This window comes from Brienomyrus brachyistius, chromosome 22, assembly GCF_023856365.1.
Source record: "Brienomyrus brachyistius isolate T26 chromosome 22, BBRACH_0.4, whole genome shotgun sequence".
Classification (NCBI taxonomy): Eukaryota; Metazoa; Chordata; class Actinopteri; order Osteoglossiformes; family Mormyridae; genus Brienomyrus; species Brienomyrus brachyistius.
Window position 1 is genome coordinate 5,505,890 of NC_064554.1, and position 15,437 is coordinate 5,521,326.

At 48.3% G+C, this 15,437-nt stretch overlaps 2 protein-coding genes across 2 annotated transcripts; both read right to left on the minus strand.

Moving 5' to 3' along the window:
- Positions 1-2,378: 2,378 nt before the first annotated feature.
- nlk1 (nemo-like kinase, type 1) lies at positions 2,379-8,991 on the minus strand. The gene is made up of 11 exons (XM_048990413.1): positions 7,712-8,991; positions 7,416-7,545; positions 7,181-7,236; positions 6,940-7,046; positions 6,302-6,387; positions 5,804-6,013; positions 5,524-5,625; positions 5,197-5,283; positions 4,784-4,982; positions 4,614-4,707; positions 2,379-4,446 (listed from the first exon to the last, which is right to left on the minus strand). Exons 1-11 carry the CDS (start codon positions 8,017-8,019, stop codon positions 4,398-4,400), a joined length of 1,428 nt encoding a protein of 475 aa, XP_048846370.1. The 5' UTR covers positions 8,020-8,991; the 3' UTR covers positions 2,379-4,397.
- Positions 8,992-9,301: 310 nt separating this feature from the next.
- Positions 9,302-15,286, minus strand: LOC125717467 (myc-associated zinc finger protein-like). The gene is made up of 7 exons (XM_048990415.1): positions 14,236-15,286; positions 13,735-13,885; positions 13,245-13,606; positions 12,661-12,914; positions 12,501-12,564; positions 12,205-12,376; positions 9,302-10,973 (listed from the first exon to the last, which is right to left on the minus strand). Exons 1-7 carry the CDS (start codon positions 14,266-14,268, stop codon positions 10,633-10,635), a joined length of 1,377 nt encoding a protein of 458 aa, XP_048846372.1. The 5' UTR covers positions 14,269-15,286; the 3' UTR covers positions 9,302-10,632.
- Between the last annotated feature and the right edge of the window lie 151 nt (positions 15,287-15,437).

Genomic DNA, 15,437 nt, shown 5'->3' on the forward strand with positions numbered 1-15,437 from the left:
ACGGCCCATCAGAACCGGGCACTGGCCAACAGCTTTCGGACTCCCGGCTATACCCGAGGCTTAAGTCCACGTGGGCTGCAGTTTTAACTGAAATCGCCGTTACCTTTTGTTTTGGACCGGGAATCCTTAGCGGCTCGGGAAAACGCCAGCCGACGGGAGGTCTGCTTAAAGCGCGCTGCGTCCGGCTGCGGCTCTGTGCGGCAGCTCCGTAGCGCTTTTCGACAGCTCTCGGTGCTGATTCGGCGCTTAGGCTCCTCTGCCCATGTCCGTCCGGCCCGTCGCCACCATTCCGTTATCGATCGGGCTTCTGCATCCGGCAGCCGCACAGCGCGCGCGCTTCGGCCGGCCGCTTTGATGGCACGCGCATATTCCGCGCGCGGCCCCGCGCTGATGTATTTTCGCTGCCTGTTATTTCGGTTTAAATGTTATTTATTCACACGCTCAGGGCCGTGCTGTACCCCCACGCGATGCTAAAGCAAGCACCTCCGGGCTGCCCATCCGTCTCCACGGCTCACGGCAGCATGCCCTGCTTTTTCTCTCTCTCCTCTCTCCCCTCCCCTCCGCCGCCGTCGTTTAGCTAACAAATGAGGGGGGGGGGTGAATGCCGAGAGGGGGTGCTTCATCCAATGCCGAGCCTAAGTGACGACGGCCGCACCGCTGTAGAGCCGCTTCCTTTTCACCCGAAAAGGGCTCACCGATGTCAACCGATGGACGTCGGTACCTCGCGTCGGGGCTTAACCTGGCTTAACACTTTGACCTGGCTCGCCGCTTTACAATAAGGGAGAACAGGCGACGTCAATACGGGCCGGCTGGGGATGACTGTAGCGCCCTCTCTCCCAACTGGGGTGAAAGTTAGTGCATTAAAGAGTCAGCGAGCCAGAACAATCGTGTGATTACACACACACACACACACACACACATATATATATATATACAGTATATATATACTGCAGTCACAGTGGACCGTCGCAGGATTCACCGTGTGACCGCCTCCCTTACACCCCTCCTCTGCTGCATCCTCAGTGTCCAAATTGGATTTATTTTACTTTCAAATATACGCCGCCGCTCCTAGCAACCAGCAGCCGATTGGGTTAACAGGACGGCGACAACAGCGCCCCTTTTTCCTCTTTGGTCGTCGCATTGACTGACAATTGGCCTATCCAATTAAAAGTTAAAATGAAGTGACCTGATGAGATTGGCCTATTGGCGATTGGGTATTCGCTATTTCTGGGCGTGGACACTTTCCTGTACTGGTATGATTAAGGAATTATCTCATCTTGGGCTTTGCGCGGTCAACGCTTATCTCAGGAACTTATATCGTGACGTATTAATCAACCACTGTATCTTGATTACCCCCTAACAATGTCTAGAATTTAGTTGCTGGTTGTCATTGTTGACACAGCACACAATAGAATGTGTTCTCCCCCATATGTGACAAAGCAGGGGGCAGCTAACTCAGCACCCGGGGAGCTGTACCTTGCTCAGGGTACTTTAGTGGTGCCTTGCTGGTTGGGGATTCCAACCTGTAATCTTTCAATTACGAGTCCGTGTCCCTAACCATTAAGCCACCACTGCCCACATGCCCAAAGCAATAATTTACATTATTGCATTATAAACGTGTCCACAACGAGAGACGCTACATCGCAAAGGACTGTATCACATGTGTCAGCTGAACACATGTGAGTAGAGCAGGTGAGTGCGGCTAGATGGGGGGCGGGGAACCCTGAGGAGGGTTTACCTGGTGCGGTGTCACAGTTGGGGGTCGATTTGGTACCATATATGTGGCAGCACAGGTATGACGTTGCAAAAAAAACCTAAAATCTCTACTACTCACCTTGCCACTAGAACCATTAGTGAGTCACCCTTTCCTCAGCGTCCTTTCCGTGCTAATACCAAGGGGAATTCCCCCCTACCACGGTTGAGCAGATTCTTCATTTGCACCTCTGGTAATGTCATTGGGGTTTAATGAGTTCACTTATGGAGAAGCTCTATACTCAGGACACATACTTCATTTGTGTACTGGGACCACATACTGATCTCATTTCCCAAATATGTGTATAGGACTCAGAAGTGGCACTGAATGCTGCAGTAGAGTAGGGTAAAATCTGGGGAAAATCCAGGTTAAGTACTAGTGTCAGTTAAACTTGACGTTAATGGAAAAGCCCAACAGTTCATCCAGTCTAAACGCAAGATTCCAGCTAATGATCAACGCGATAGATTTAGTTTCTGAGTAAATCATTCAAAAACATGCCCAGTAGTTTATGGGGAATTCTGTGTGGCCATTGACGACTCCACAGTGGATTTGACAACACGCCATTAGGGCGTCGCAGACCTTAGCAGGACTGGAACTGCTGGACACAAGAATCAAGAAACTCATCTTAGAGTCTTCTCCGTCTATTCTTTTTATTTACTACTTCACTCTGTAATCCTTTCCTTAAGAAATTCAAGTATTTGTTGATAAAACAAGCAAAACAATGTTTACATGGCAAGACAGAAAATATCAAGAACATTTAAAAACAGTGTCCATTATCAGATTCATAATCTTAACACAACTATCAGGTTCTTCAAGGAAACAAAAAGTGTCACATCTAGGGTCATTTCTAAAACTTGAGTCTCCCCTTTATGCCACTTTCTCCCCCCCCCCACTCATACACACACACACACACACACACACACACACACACTCTCCCATCTTCTTCTGAACTCACCCCCCACCCCACCCACATACAAAATATCAAAGTAGGATAACCAATCAAAATCAAAACTGCTCACAAAACTGAAATTACAGATTCACAGACAAACTAAAACTAACAAAAAAATGTACAAATATCTGAAATAATTAAATCACATCCTATAGAAGGTTCATAGCTAAAACTCCAATTGCACACCTGCCAAATTAAACTGTTAGGAGATCCTTCTGAAGAAGGGTAGTTGTATAAAATGTTTGCGTTCAGTATCAGAACACTTTACCCATAACCCCCTCTGGTGGGGAATGGAGTCCAGTGCTGTTTTCACAGCAGCATGACATGCAAAATTTCCTCAATCCCCCACCAGCTGATGATGGCTGGTAAGGTCCTTAATAAACAGGTTAGCTCGCCCAGGCGCATTTGCGGACAGCCATGTGCACCTGGCCCAAATTCTGCAATGGGGAAGAGGAGCCCTGTAACCCAGGCCACAAACGAACAGTCAGCAGCATTTTCCATCATCTCATCCACCCGTTTCCCCCTGCGGGCTTCCTGTTGTCACTGTGGCTCCTCTAATCTTCAGCGTCAGGGAGAGTGAAGCCTTACAGTACAGTGTAGCTCAGCACAGCGTATATTACAGTACAGTACAGAACAAGACCAGTATTGCATATACAAGCCAGTCTCCTTGGAGGTTTTTTTGTTTGATCCCGTGAGCTTTGAGGTAATGACAAGATTCACAGCAGTTTTGTGCTGTATGTTCTCCTATGCTTTATACACACACACACACACACACACACACACACACACACACACACACACACACACACACACAAATTAAATGTTACCTCCGTATACCGAACAAACGGAGTTCAATATATGTCAGCAAAATAATACGAACAGCACAGTATATCAGAATGCTTTCATTGGACTTCGATTACATGAATGTATAATTTAACATTAAAACACATGGCCACAACCATAGCCTACAACTAAATTTAGAGAGCAAAAGAAAACGTATTATAAAAACCAAACTAGCAGAGGTCTCACTCCAGGATACAAGATGGCCTGACAAGTTATGCCAAGTCAACTAAACAGTGTTAAGAATAAACCACAGGACCCTCAGATGCATGTCAGCACAGTGAACACCAGTGATCAGCCACTCCCCAATGCTCCATTTGAAAAACTTCCCCTTTAAATCTGTCACACAGATTTAGAGAGTCCCTTTCTCAAAACAGTACGTCTCTCAACGAGTGGCAAATTTAATCAGTGAAATGAGCCAGAAAGCAGAGATGGAGAAATGCAGCCCTGAAACATCAGCACAGCACATGGAAGCACAGTCGTGTCATGGTCTTCCACGTCACATGCCAGATGGCCATGGGGTGACGCACAGGCGGCAGGTACAGCAGCACACAGCACAACAAAGGACTGTGCCACTCGCAGCACAGGTTGCTTACAAATCACACTTCAGCGAGTAAAAGGGGGTCAAAGCGGAGTTCAGAGAGTGGCCAGTGGCCCCAGCACTGCGCTCCAGTTCTGGCACGCTGGCCCTGGCGTCCCTGCACTCGGTTCAGTTCCAAGTCCAGATGCTGAGCTTGTCCGTTCAGTGAGCTGTGCACTTTCGTGGCAGAAGCAGCACAAAAAGTAGTTAGTCTTATTTCACATCCATCCTTCTGATCATCATTTCCCACTCCTCTGCTCCCTAACTGCCCCCCTTCATCTCTCTTCTTTCCTGGATACTTTGGAGGAATGCCAAGCTGTGGACCTGTAAAAGGATAGAGCGTTACACCCCCCCTCCTAAACATACCGACAAGAGAAGGGTGATAATGTACCATGGATGTTGTATGGCAATACGGACAACACAGTGAGAATGGGCAGGGAGTATTTATGGTTTGCATGCTGCTGCGGAGACAGGTGTTGCCCCCTCCTTACCTGATGAAGGTCTTGAAGGCGGCGCTTTGGGGGTTGATGCACAGGGGGACACGTTTGCCCTGCTGGTGCTCTGTGATGAAGCGGTGGATGAGCTCTGAGGAGGGAGGGAGACATACTAGTGTCAGGAAGGCTGAGGCCCTATGGTTCGGACAGCAGCGAGGCCCACGCACCTTTTCCCTGCCACACGGAGAGCAGGCTCTGTTCGTAGCTGTGGCTGAAGGGCCGTTCGGCCGACGGCTCAAAGTCACGCGTGTAGACCCGCCCACTGGGCACCGAGTAGCAGCACTGGCACATGCAGGTGTGATAGCGCAGTCGACCCTCATCCAGGTAGGGGTGCGATAGGGCATCACTGCCGGAAATTCGCTTGGCCTGCAGGATGGTACAATGAGCAGTGAGGACCGGGACTAACGCAATTTGGACCTGCGGAGCGTGTAGACAGATTTAATGAAAGGAGAGAGCAAAGGAGCTGATAACTTTTGAGGCGGTGAAACTCCCATGCAGTGTCATACCTCCGAAGCCCCAAAGCAAAGCTGAAGAACCCCACCTCACAAAAGCATTTAAACCCAGCTAATTAATTACTCACAGGATCAAAGACCAGCATTCGGCACAGCAGGTGAACGGCTTCGTGGGTAGCACCATCGGACAGCATGTACAGGACTGACAGAGAAGGCTTGGGAAGGGAGGGAGGGCGTGTCAGACCTGTTTTACCATTCTTCACTACTACACTTCTTGTCTATTCATTTTTTTCTGGCGTGCGTCTGAGTAAACAGGCTTTCTGCACAAGCCAGTGAAAGATCTTCAGTCTTAAGAACACAGGATCACATCTATGTCAGATGTGTCCCAACTGGGTATCCATAACAATGCAGAGTAAGCAGAGCCGTGAGGTTTAGGGTGCGCGTGTGTCACTCACCGGTTTCTGGGGGCCCCTCAGGATATGTGCCCGTGCCCCCTCGCAGGCGGATGCCATGGCAGACAAAGGGGGTGTGCCCAGAAGATCTGTGATGAGGTCCAGCTAAGGTGGTGGGGGAGTGGGGGGGTTCAGTATCATGAGGAGCAGGAAAGTGAAGTGCTGCATGTGGCATGTCATACACTAAAGGGGATTCACCATTGGCACACTCCCAGGATTTTCGTTTACTAGATCATTACAAACCAAGGGACCCACCCACACCCCAGCCCAACCTGTGAAGTACCTGCTGGATGGGGGTCTGGGCCTGAAACAGGATACGCCGTCCCAGCAACTCAGCGAAAATGCAGCCCACGGACCAGACGTCGATAGCTGCGCTGTAGTGCCGGCTGCCCATAAGAACCTCTGGGGCCCGGTAGTACTGTGTCACCACCTCCTGGGTCATGTGACGAGATGGGTCCGGTTCTTCCACCCGGGCCAGTCCAAAATCACATATCTGAGGCCACAGGATGGTTTGGGAAATAACATTTCACTACAAAACAGGAATGTGATTTACAGTAAGGTTGACATGACATTGAGTTTACAATATAAATCTATAGTTACCACTGTATGTCAGTCAGTAGGATGACTGCATGAAATGAGGAGCCCATTATAGCATCCAGAATGGAGCAGCTAAGGGACTATATGGACACTCAGAAGAGTGTTTTCCCACACTCTCAAAATAAAGTTTTAGGGTGTGTTGGGCAGGACAATAGTCATGACGGAGTCATGAGGAGAACAATACCTTTAGAAGACAGTTGCTGTTGACCAGAAGGTTCCCAGGTTTAATGTCTCTGTGCAGGATTCCAGCAGAGTGCAGGTACTTGAGCCCTGGGGACCAAGGTAGCATCACCATTAACGTCACTTGCATACTATACAGGATGTGGCCTCGATTGATTTCAGATACAAGGTCACGGAATCCAGTAGTATGCCTTATAGCCTTTGATTTCCGTACATCACCAAGAACCATATTAAATGATCACAAGATGCACTTATTTTCAGAAACGACTCAACATCACTTTAACAATGATTCACACACAACCACTGCAGTAGAGGGATAATGGATTCTGGGATCAGCTTAAAATGGAGTTCTGAACAGGACTTCAATCTTAATGTCTGAGAAGGTCAGGCAATTATTCTGACAGATGAAGAATTCTATTGTATAATATAGCAGTGACCCATTTCTGGTTTATTTTTAACCCCAAACCAGAGACTGGCTCATAAACCCAAAACTGATGCTCCAAGTTCAACCTGATTAAAAACCCACAAATGTCACTTTCAGCGAAATAAAGCAGACTTGACACATTTAAATCTGCACTCAATTATCTCCCAAATAACCAAGTGGATCTGATAAACCCTCTAAGGCTTTGTGTATCGCCTCACCTCTGAGTATCTGGTAAAGGAAAACTTTCACATGGTCTGTGGTGAGCGGCTGTGGGGACACAATGACCTTATGGAGGTCACTCTGCATCAGCTCCGTAATGACATAGCTGCGAGGTCTAGGTGAAGGAAACACACTGCCGCTGCATACAAAACATGACCCAAGAAGCCAGGGTGGGGAAACTAAGAGGGATCATGGAAAGAAAAATTATACCAAAAATAAAACTACAAGGAAAAAGGATACATTTCCTCAAAGCAGTCAATCTGGGGAGGCTGAAGAATATCAAGGGCTGACAGAACCTGCAGAAACAGCACAGTCATATCTACACCCTTACTTGGCTGCACACGCAGCTCTTGCGCTGTATGCATTCTAGCAACAGGGATACCCAGGAACACACAGCACATTACAGCATCCTGTTCTGCATTTCTCTGTATTGTTTACCCACTTTCTGCACATGGCACAGAGCCCAAATTCTCACATTATCATGTTTGAAGAAGCAGAGCATCCTTAGCTCCCTGAAGACCCTCTTGCAAGACACCAGGTTCTGGAAGACGTTAGGCATCTTCTTCAGAGCCACTCTCCTCCCATCTCGGGGGTCTGTCACTGACCTGGGGGAAGAAGTGTTCATAGTAATATTGCAGTGTTCTTAAATCCTGGGACACATACAAGATAAGATCATGCAAAACACACTTGCACGAATGAGTCAATGAGGTCAGATGGAGAACCCATTTGCACGTAGACATTTAAATTTATTTGGATACTCGATTTACTCACCAAACCACACCAAAAGCCCCATATCCAATAGGTCGATCTGGCTCCATTTCAGCGGGGCTCGGCACTTCGCTAGCGGTGTTGCTATGGGGCTGTGGAACAGCGGCTCCTCCCCCCGTACCTCCCCCTAGCGCAGCCGGGTGGCGAGGGGTTCCGGCTGGCGCAGCGGGCCCACTCGAGCTCGGGGTGGCGCTGAGGCCCGCCGAGGTAGTGCCGGTCGAAGAGTTGACGCAGAAGTATTTGTGGCCTAAATCAGCCCCCGGAAACAAGTTGCCGCAAACAGACTGGCGGCTGGTACCGTGAAACGCCATTTTAAATAGCCAGTGATCAAATCACGCCGACGTTTTGTACATTACAAGCGATAAAACGATGCAGGGGCTCGCCGATCCTTTCTGCAAGACGGCCGTCTGCTGCGGCTTAACCGCTCAGCCTAAAGCAGCGGATGTAAACAATGGCCCATCACTGCTAACGCTAGTTAGCCTTGCGAGGTAGCCGAATGGCACATCCACGGTTCTTCAAAAGTCGCCACACGGCTTATCAGGGTGAGACACTCCCCGAAAGGCACAGTCTGTGTCTGCGGCGCCGCACGGGCAGCCGGCCGGCCTGAATCGGGCTCCACGGAGCCAGCTAGCTAGCCGATGCCATTGCCGCTAGCTAACGCCCGGCACAGCACACTCATCTGCGGACGGCGCGGCTGAAGAAATGCTCCAGAGCATCCATGTCTGTGGTTTTACAAGCCAGTCACGCCATTGTCAAAAGGACGCTCGAAACTGACAGTTTAGTCTGATATTTAAAGTGATTATCGCATTGTTAGCATCTAGCACTAGCCTCGAGCAAGTTTCGCGTTGTTCCAGTCAGAGCAAGACTCTTATAGAAATACTATATACCCGCAGCAGATGATCCGGGTACCGCTAAGTGCCTTTAATTATTTCAGAAAGATCTTATCCTGCTTTGTAAGCAGAAATCCTCTCGATAGCAAGTTACGGTTCCTATGACCTACTTTTTTACCGTAGAAAACGTCGAGCCGCTTCCACCTGAATACCTATAAAAACTACACGAAACTGCATAAATTGCAAATGCGATGCGTCCGTACTGCAGCGGGGTGCAGACGCTCCAGCAGCAGTTCGTGCAGGCGATCCGCGATTAGTGTTTCATTTCATCACACTCATCTCCCGGACGCCCTCGAAATCAGCTGTGTGCAAGAGTGGCCGACAGCATATGAGGGAGAGTGATGGTGGGAGGAGAAGTTGGGGGGATGGAGGAAAAAAAAGCGAAAGATTAAAGAACAGCGGTGGGGGAGGGGTTCCTCCGATATAAACAATGGAGGCAGATTGGCAGAGTTCCGTGTATCGCAGAAGTGTTTGGAAAAGGATTACTGCGTTATTTTGCCTTTTGGGTGAAACGGAGCCACATCTGGGGAAATGCAATGATACATGAAATATTTTGTTCCTGAATAAAGCGTTTCACCCGGTAACACGCCGCCGTGATGCTGCGTGATTCACTGGACGCAGAACAAGGCAGTCAACGAAGGTGCAACCTTGATCGGTTATCCGTTATCGTGATTCTGTGCAAGGATGCAGCCAGACACCCAACCCAGTGTAAATGTTATTATTATTGATGCAGGGTTCATATATACAGGGATTAATACATAATATTATACCAACACAAACACTGGAGTGGCATTAAACAAGCGTTAACAAGGTACAGATGAACCAATGTCACACATCCTGACAGACGTTCACAATATAACTTTTCTGCTTATTTTAACTTAAGGCTAACAAATTAACATCAATAAGAACAATGACTGTAGGAGGCAACTGACAATAGCTTAAATCTGTATGTACATACAGACGTGGTAAATTTATGCAGGTCTTACGTATTTTCAATTTACTGGTAATAATAGTGTAGAGTAGCTCAGGATAAAATAGTACTGCACAGTACCGGTCAGCAACCCAGTAAAGTATTTCAACAGAGGTGGACAGATTACATTGAATACAGATCTGATCAAATTCACTCCCAGATTCTGTTCTTTTGTCACTGCTAATGACTGAAAAATAAAGCGAGGGCTTCCTGGTACCATGTACTGTATTTAAAAGTATTTTAACGTCTATTTATATATTCTTCTTCTCCCAGTAGACCGTTACCATCATAGATGGGAGCAACCCTCAACCAGTCAGTGACAAAGTACAAGACAATAAAAAAATCCAGACGCTACATTAAAATATATACAGGTATATATATTAAAAAGTCAGTTACACTACGTTTGACAAAGCCCTACCTGGTTATCAACTGGTAACTCTCCGGGGGAAGCAATCCCTTTCAATGAGAAGTCGTCCTAATGCAACTTTGATTTCTCTGTTATTTGAAGTGATCATTTTTGCTCTGTGTGTGAGTAGACCAGTAAGTTACCTACCAAATATTTATTAGAAAGAACATCAGCCAGAGATCTGCCTGCTAAGCCTTCCCGAGAGAACAGGTTTGGTCCAAATGTAGGATCGAGTCCGTACCATCCAGCACGGCTCCATCTCAGTCGTCACTACCGCCATCGGGCTCCTGTGACGTCCTCGCACTGGCAGGCTAATGGACAGGCCGGCGAGATCTGCTATGCTATGCTACGCTAACTGGCTGGGTCTGGATCCAAAAGTGAAGAAAAAAAAAAGAAAGGCAACAACAGTAAAGGAGAAGGACCCTCACGTTGTGTGGTTTAACATCCTAACAGAATATCTGAGCCTACGGAGGAGAATGGTGGGAGTGCAGAATGAAGAACGCGGCTCATGTCAAAGGCGCCGTGCATGTGCCACCGCGGCAGCCGGCGCTTCAGCTGTGTGTCCTCTGCCCAGATCTTTATCTTAGTGAGTGACTGGTTTCACCCTCCTGTTTCTCTCTGTCATCCTGTTCCCCCCCCCCCCCACCCCCCAGCCCCGCTAGCTGTGAGGCTGGGCGGCGATCCCAGAGCAGTCCGAAACCAGAAGTCCCACCACACCTGTGCTCCCGCATGCGCTGAGGGACACGGTGCTGCTGGGGGGCGAGGTGGTGAGTGGCACAGGACTGGTGGCAGCCTGTGGGTCGCTCTGGGCTGTGCGGTGTGTGCCCATGTGACCCTGCAGCTGCGTGGGGGTCTTGCACTGCACCCCGCACAACTGGCACAGGAGAACCCCCCCGGGGCCGGTACCCCCAAAACCGCCCCTCTGGCCCTCGCTTTCCTTCCACTCCTGGCCGTGGTGCTTCTGAGCGTGGACACGCAGGTATGTCAAGGTGGTGAAACCTGGTGCCAGAGAAAACGGGAGGAGTTACCAGAGACACTAGCAGACTGTGCATGTGGTCAAGGCTCATGGCAAGAAATAAAATGAGTGAAGCTGGCCTTGTCAATGGAACCCAAAACACACGTCCAGTCTGCATTTGACACTGACATATACGTTCAAACAGGGCTTCAATACATAATAATAATAAGTGGTACTTTATTGAAATTCTCTTTATGCCTCCCCCAACTTGCTCTTTGCAGTGTCCTGGTAGCTGGAGGTTGAGGGTCTCCCTCAAGGACCCGCAGATGTGCTGAAGCAGGATTCGAACTGGGGACCTTCTGATCAGACACACAGGCTTAGCCCGCTGAGCCACATACTACCCCATGTGACGGAGCTAATGACCCTATTAATCAGCAGCGGAACACATTTTGAAGTGATTTTATTAGTGGCTTAATGTAATGGCTATACTCATTGACTCATTCACCAAAGGGAGTCTTGTACTTGAACCTCGTTTGAAATCAGGCACATGCAGTACAGATGGTCTCCATCCGTCTGAGTGCAGATATTTTATGGGTTCCACTGAAATAAAGGTAGCTGGTTACGGTGTGTATGTTGATGCTTCCATCTCCCAGTAGGATGTTGGGTTACATCTCTAGGTGTGTGGAGTTTAAGTCAAGGGAGGTGATGCTACAATTATACAATTCCTTGGTAAGACCCCCCCCCTAGCATATTGTGTGCAGGTTTGGTCATCATACCTTAGGAAGGACATTGCTGCCTTGGAAAAGGTGCAACGTGGAGCTACAAGAATGATTCCTGGTCTTAGGGGGATGTCTTATGAGGAGAGGTTAGCTGAGCTGAATCTGTTTAGCCTCGAGCAAAGGAGACTAAGGGGGGACATGATCCAGGTATATAAGCTTCTAACAGGTCTGGATGCTGTTCAGCTAAATGGCTACTTCAATATTAGTTTAAATACTAGATCTCATGGTCATAAGTGGAAATTAGCAGGAGAACGTATTAAAATGAATTTGAGGAAGCACTTCTTTACACAGCGTGTAGTTAGAGTATGGAATAGTCTTCCTGCTAGCGTAACGCAAGCTAAAACCCTGTGTTCCTTTAAATCAGAGCTAGATTTTAACAACTCTATTAGTTAAGTTTTCCCCAAACGACCTTGATGGGCTGAATGACCTCTCATTTGTAAATTTCTCATGTTCTTATGTATGATTACTTGGATACAGAAAACAAAAGCAAACTTACTGCGGTTACAGAGGTGGCAGGAGTGGTGCTGCGACTGGTCGTGCACTCGCATGTGATCGGTGATGTAGGCAGCAGACAGCAGCTTCCCGCAGATGTGACACGGCACCTTCTCTTCGTGCCGGATCATGTGAGCGCGCAGGCGGTCCCGTGTGGCGAAGGCCGACTCGCATGTCTGCACGCCACGCCCAACGCAACCAGACAGCACATGGAGACACGGACGAATGGCTCATTTACAAACACAGGTTATGGTCAAGGACCAGAGGGTCATCTAGCAGTACAGAGAGGAGAGCGGTTACCTCACACTTGAATGGTCTCTCGGTGGAGTGGACTTGTCTGACATGGCTGTTGAGGTGGTCCGGCCTGAGACAGCAGAAGCAGCTAGTTAGACAGAGCAGGGTCCGAGGTCCTGGAGGTGGCCTAACATGTCAAGCACACGCCTGGACAGCCTTACTGTACCGTGAGAAGCCCTTGGCGCAGTGGGGGCACACGTAGGGCTTCTCAACACCACCCTGGTGCGAGCGCACGTGGTAACTCATGCGGTCTTTCCGCTTAAAACGCTGCTGGCAGATGGGGCAGGAGTAGGGCTTCTCGTCCGAATGGGACAGCCGGTGCCGATTCAGGTGGTACACGTCCCGAAATGCCTTTCCACAGGCTTCGCAGGCGTGGTTCTTGCGTACAGGGGTTGCGCTGGTATTTGGGTTATGCTGACGCTGTGAAGTGGGGGACGGTTAGGGTTACTGTTCTGTCCAGTGCTCTAAGGGCATCCCCTACAGGTATCGGCACCTGCTCTGATCATGTGCAAGACCCAAACACTGGGCTGCTTAAATGACTTTCGGTGCTGACAGCACCCACCATTTTTCAATGGCAGGCTGTTCTCATTATAATAAAATGGTCATGGTCGATGTTTAATGTCTGACACGCGTGTCAAAAGATCCCGTACAAGGAGATCAATTCTATGCATACAGTACAAACCCAAAACCTGCCAATTAGCAGAATTTCACAACAGCTCGTGGCACTGCTGCACACATATATAAACCAACCTGCACCATTGCCCCAGTAACCACAACAGCTGACGGAGGAGGAACAGATGCAGCCATGGTGACTGCTGCCGTGGTGATAGATACGGAGACGGGTTGAACATCCTGGGTGCCAAGAATTGGCTGGTGAGGGAGAGACTCAGGATTCGGATGGGGAACAGAGAGGTGCAGCAGGGAAAGAGGGACTGTGGTCCTTCCTGCTCCGCCTTGCACCCCCTTGACACTGTCCTCCCTCACCACTCGATCCTTCATTCGGATGCCTGTGTGGACTGACTGGTGCCGACGGAGGTTGTAGCTATTCTTGAACTGTTTGTTACAGAGTGGGCAGATGTGGGCAGCACGTGAGGGACGAGACACGGGTTTCACTGAGTGAGAGAGAGAGAGGGGGGGGGGGGGAAGAAGGGGGCAGTCAGCTCCAGCCACAGAGCCCAAATTAGCAGAGCAGGCAGCGGGGCAAAGCCACCTGGAGGCTCTCCTCTTCACCCCTTCTCACCAGGTAAAGGTTCCTCATTTAGAGCAGCGGTGTCCACCGTCGAAGGGGGTGTGGCTATGTGTTCAGTAGGTGGGTTCTGCACTGATCCCGTAAGTTCTGGGAGGAGATCTGATTGGAGAGTTGTCTCTGCTTGGGTTTGGGTAGGTGGTGTCTTAAAAAGGCCAAAAGAATCACTTAAAAAAACTCTGTAAAACTCAGAACCCTGGGACCTCTTCTGTTTCTACATGCACACTTACTACACTTTGTGTTATTTTAACCATACGGTTAAAACCTTATGATCATGTTGTTAGTAATCTGCTCATTTGAACATGTCATTTAGACACAACCGAACTCCAGAAAAATGCAACAGTGCATATGAGATTTTATTTTGACAAGGCTCCTATTCCTCAATAAAAACGCGACGTCGGCTCACGATATTCATGCAATGGTCCAACATGCGTTCATATCAACGGCGCTTACTGACAGAGAACAAAGCACAGCATGCGATTTTCCACAACTCACCTGAAATAAAAAATTACTCCAAGCCGCATCCATTTTGAACTGTAGTCAGAGTAATAGTTTTTTTGCATATAGTATCATTAAACAAACTCGTGGTTTGTCCGTCTTCGTAATACAGTCCTTAATAAGGGTTCATAACTTGAAGCTGCCGGTGGAATAAAAACATCATCTCGTCCAAGAGTATAACGCATTAAAATTAACTGAGTAAAATAAACAGCAAACGCCAGTTCACCAGAATATTACCGTAACCGCTTTCTGTCAGCAGCCGCTTGATAGCTAATATGAATGAAAGCTGTGACAGTAATATCAACTTCAAATATTTCCCCTACAAATTTCCTTTGAAGTCCACATTATTAGTTTTACTTGACTAACCTAACCATTCGGCCATCTGCCTAATAATAGCCAGCGATTGATATTAGCTGGTTAGGTAGAAGACATTTTGTTTTTAACTTTTGTAAGCTGAGCCACACGAAACCCCCGCAAACATTAAATACAACCAAAAACTAAGAGTGCATCGTTTTAACTGTCTGGTCATACTTAAGCTAGCTAGCTACCAACACAAGGCATAAAGCTGTTGTTCATTCAAATCATGCAAAAATGCGATTGTTTGTTAAGTGAAAAATACATATTAATAGATTTTAAAAGTTGCGAAATATAATTAGCCTGTTCCCTTAGAATGCTCTTTTAGAAAAAATGTTTGTTTTATTTCAATTTTATATTATCACCGCCAGGCCGGGCGGGTGTTTATTAAAGCCTCGGTGTTGCGTGAAGTCTTGGCCCGGCTAAAGCGCTCCCCTCCGGCCACAACCCGTCACTCCGCCTCGGGTGTTCAATTGAGAAGATGTCATCTTTCTTTTTTTTCTATCTCTCTCCCTCCCTCCCTTTTTCCTTCTTTTCTTTTTTTATCTCTTCTTTTCTCCCCCCTCAGTTTCTCCCTCACCGCGATGTCCCCCTTATTTTAAAGGGAAAGTATTCAATCCGCTCGCCCCCCCGCCATCCGTCGGCCTCCTTCGCCGCGCGCGCTGCCGTCACCTTCGCGCGGCCCCCACTCCCTCCCGTCGCGAATTTGGCCGATGGAAATTGTCGAAGTAGAACACCGCCGCTTCTCAATAATAACCCATTTTGCAGCTGGTTAAAAAAAAATCACGCCAACCTGCGCAGCAGCTAAAATGTGTGACGGCAAATGTTCATTCCAGCCCCGTCTT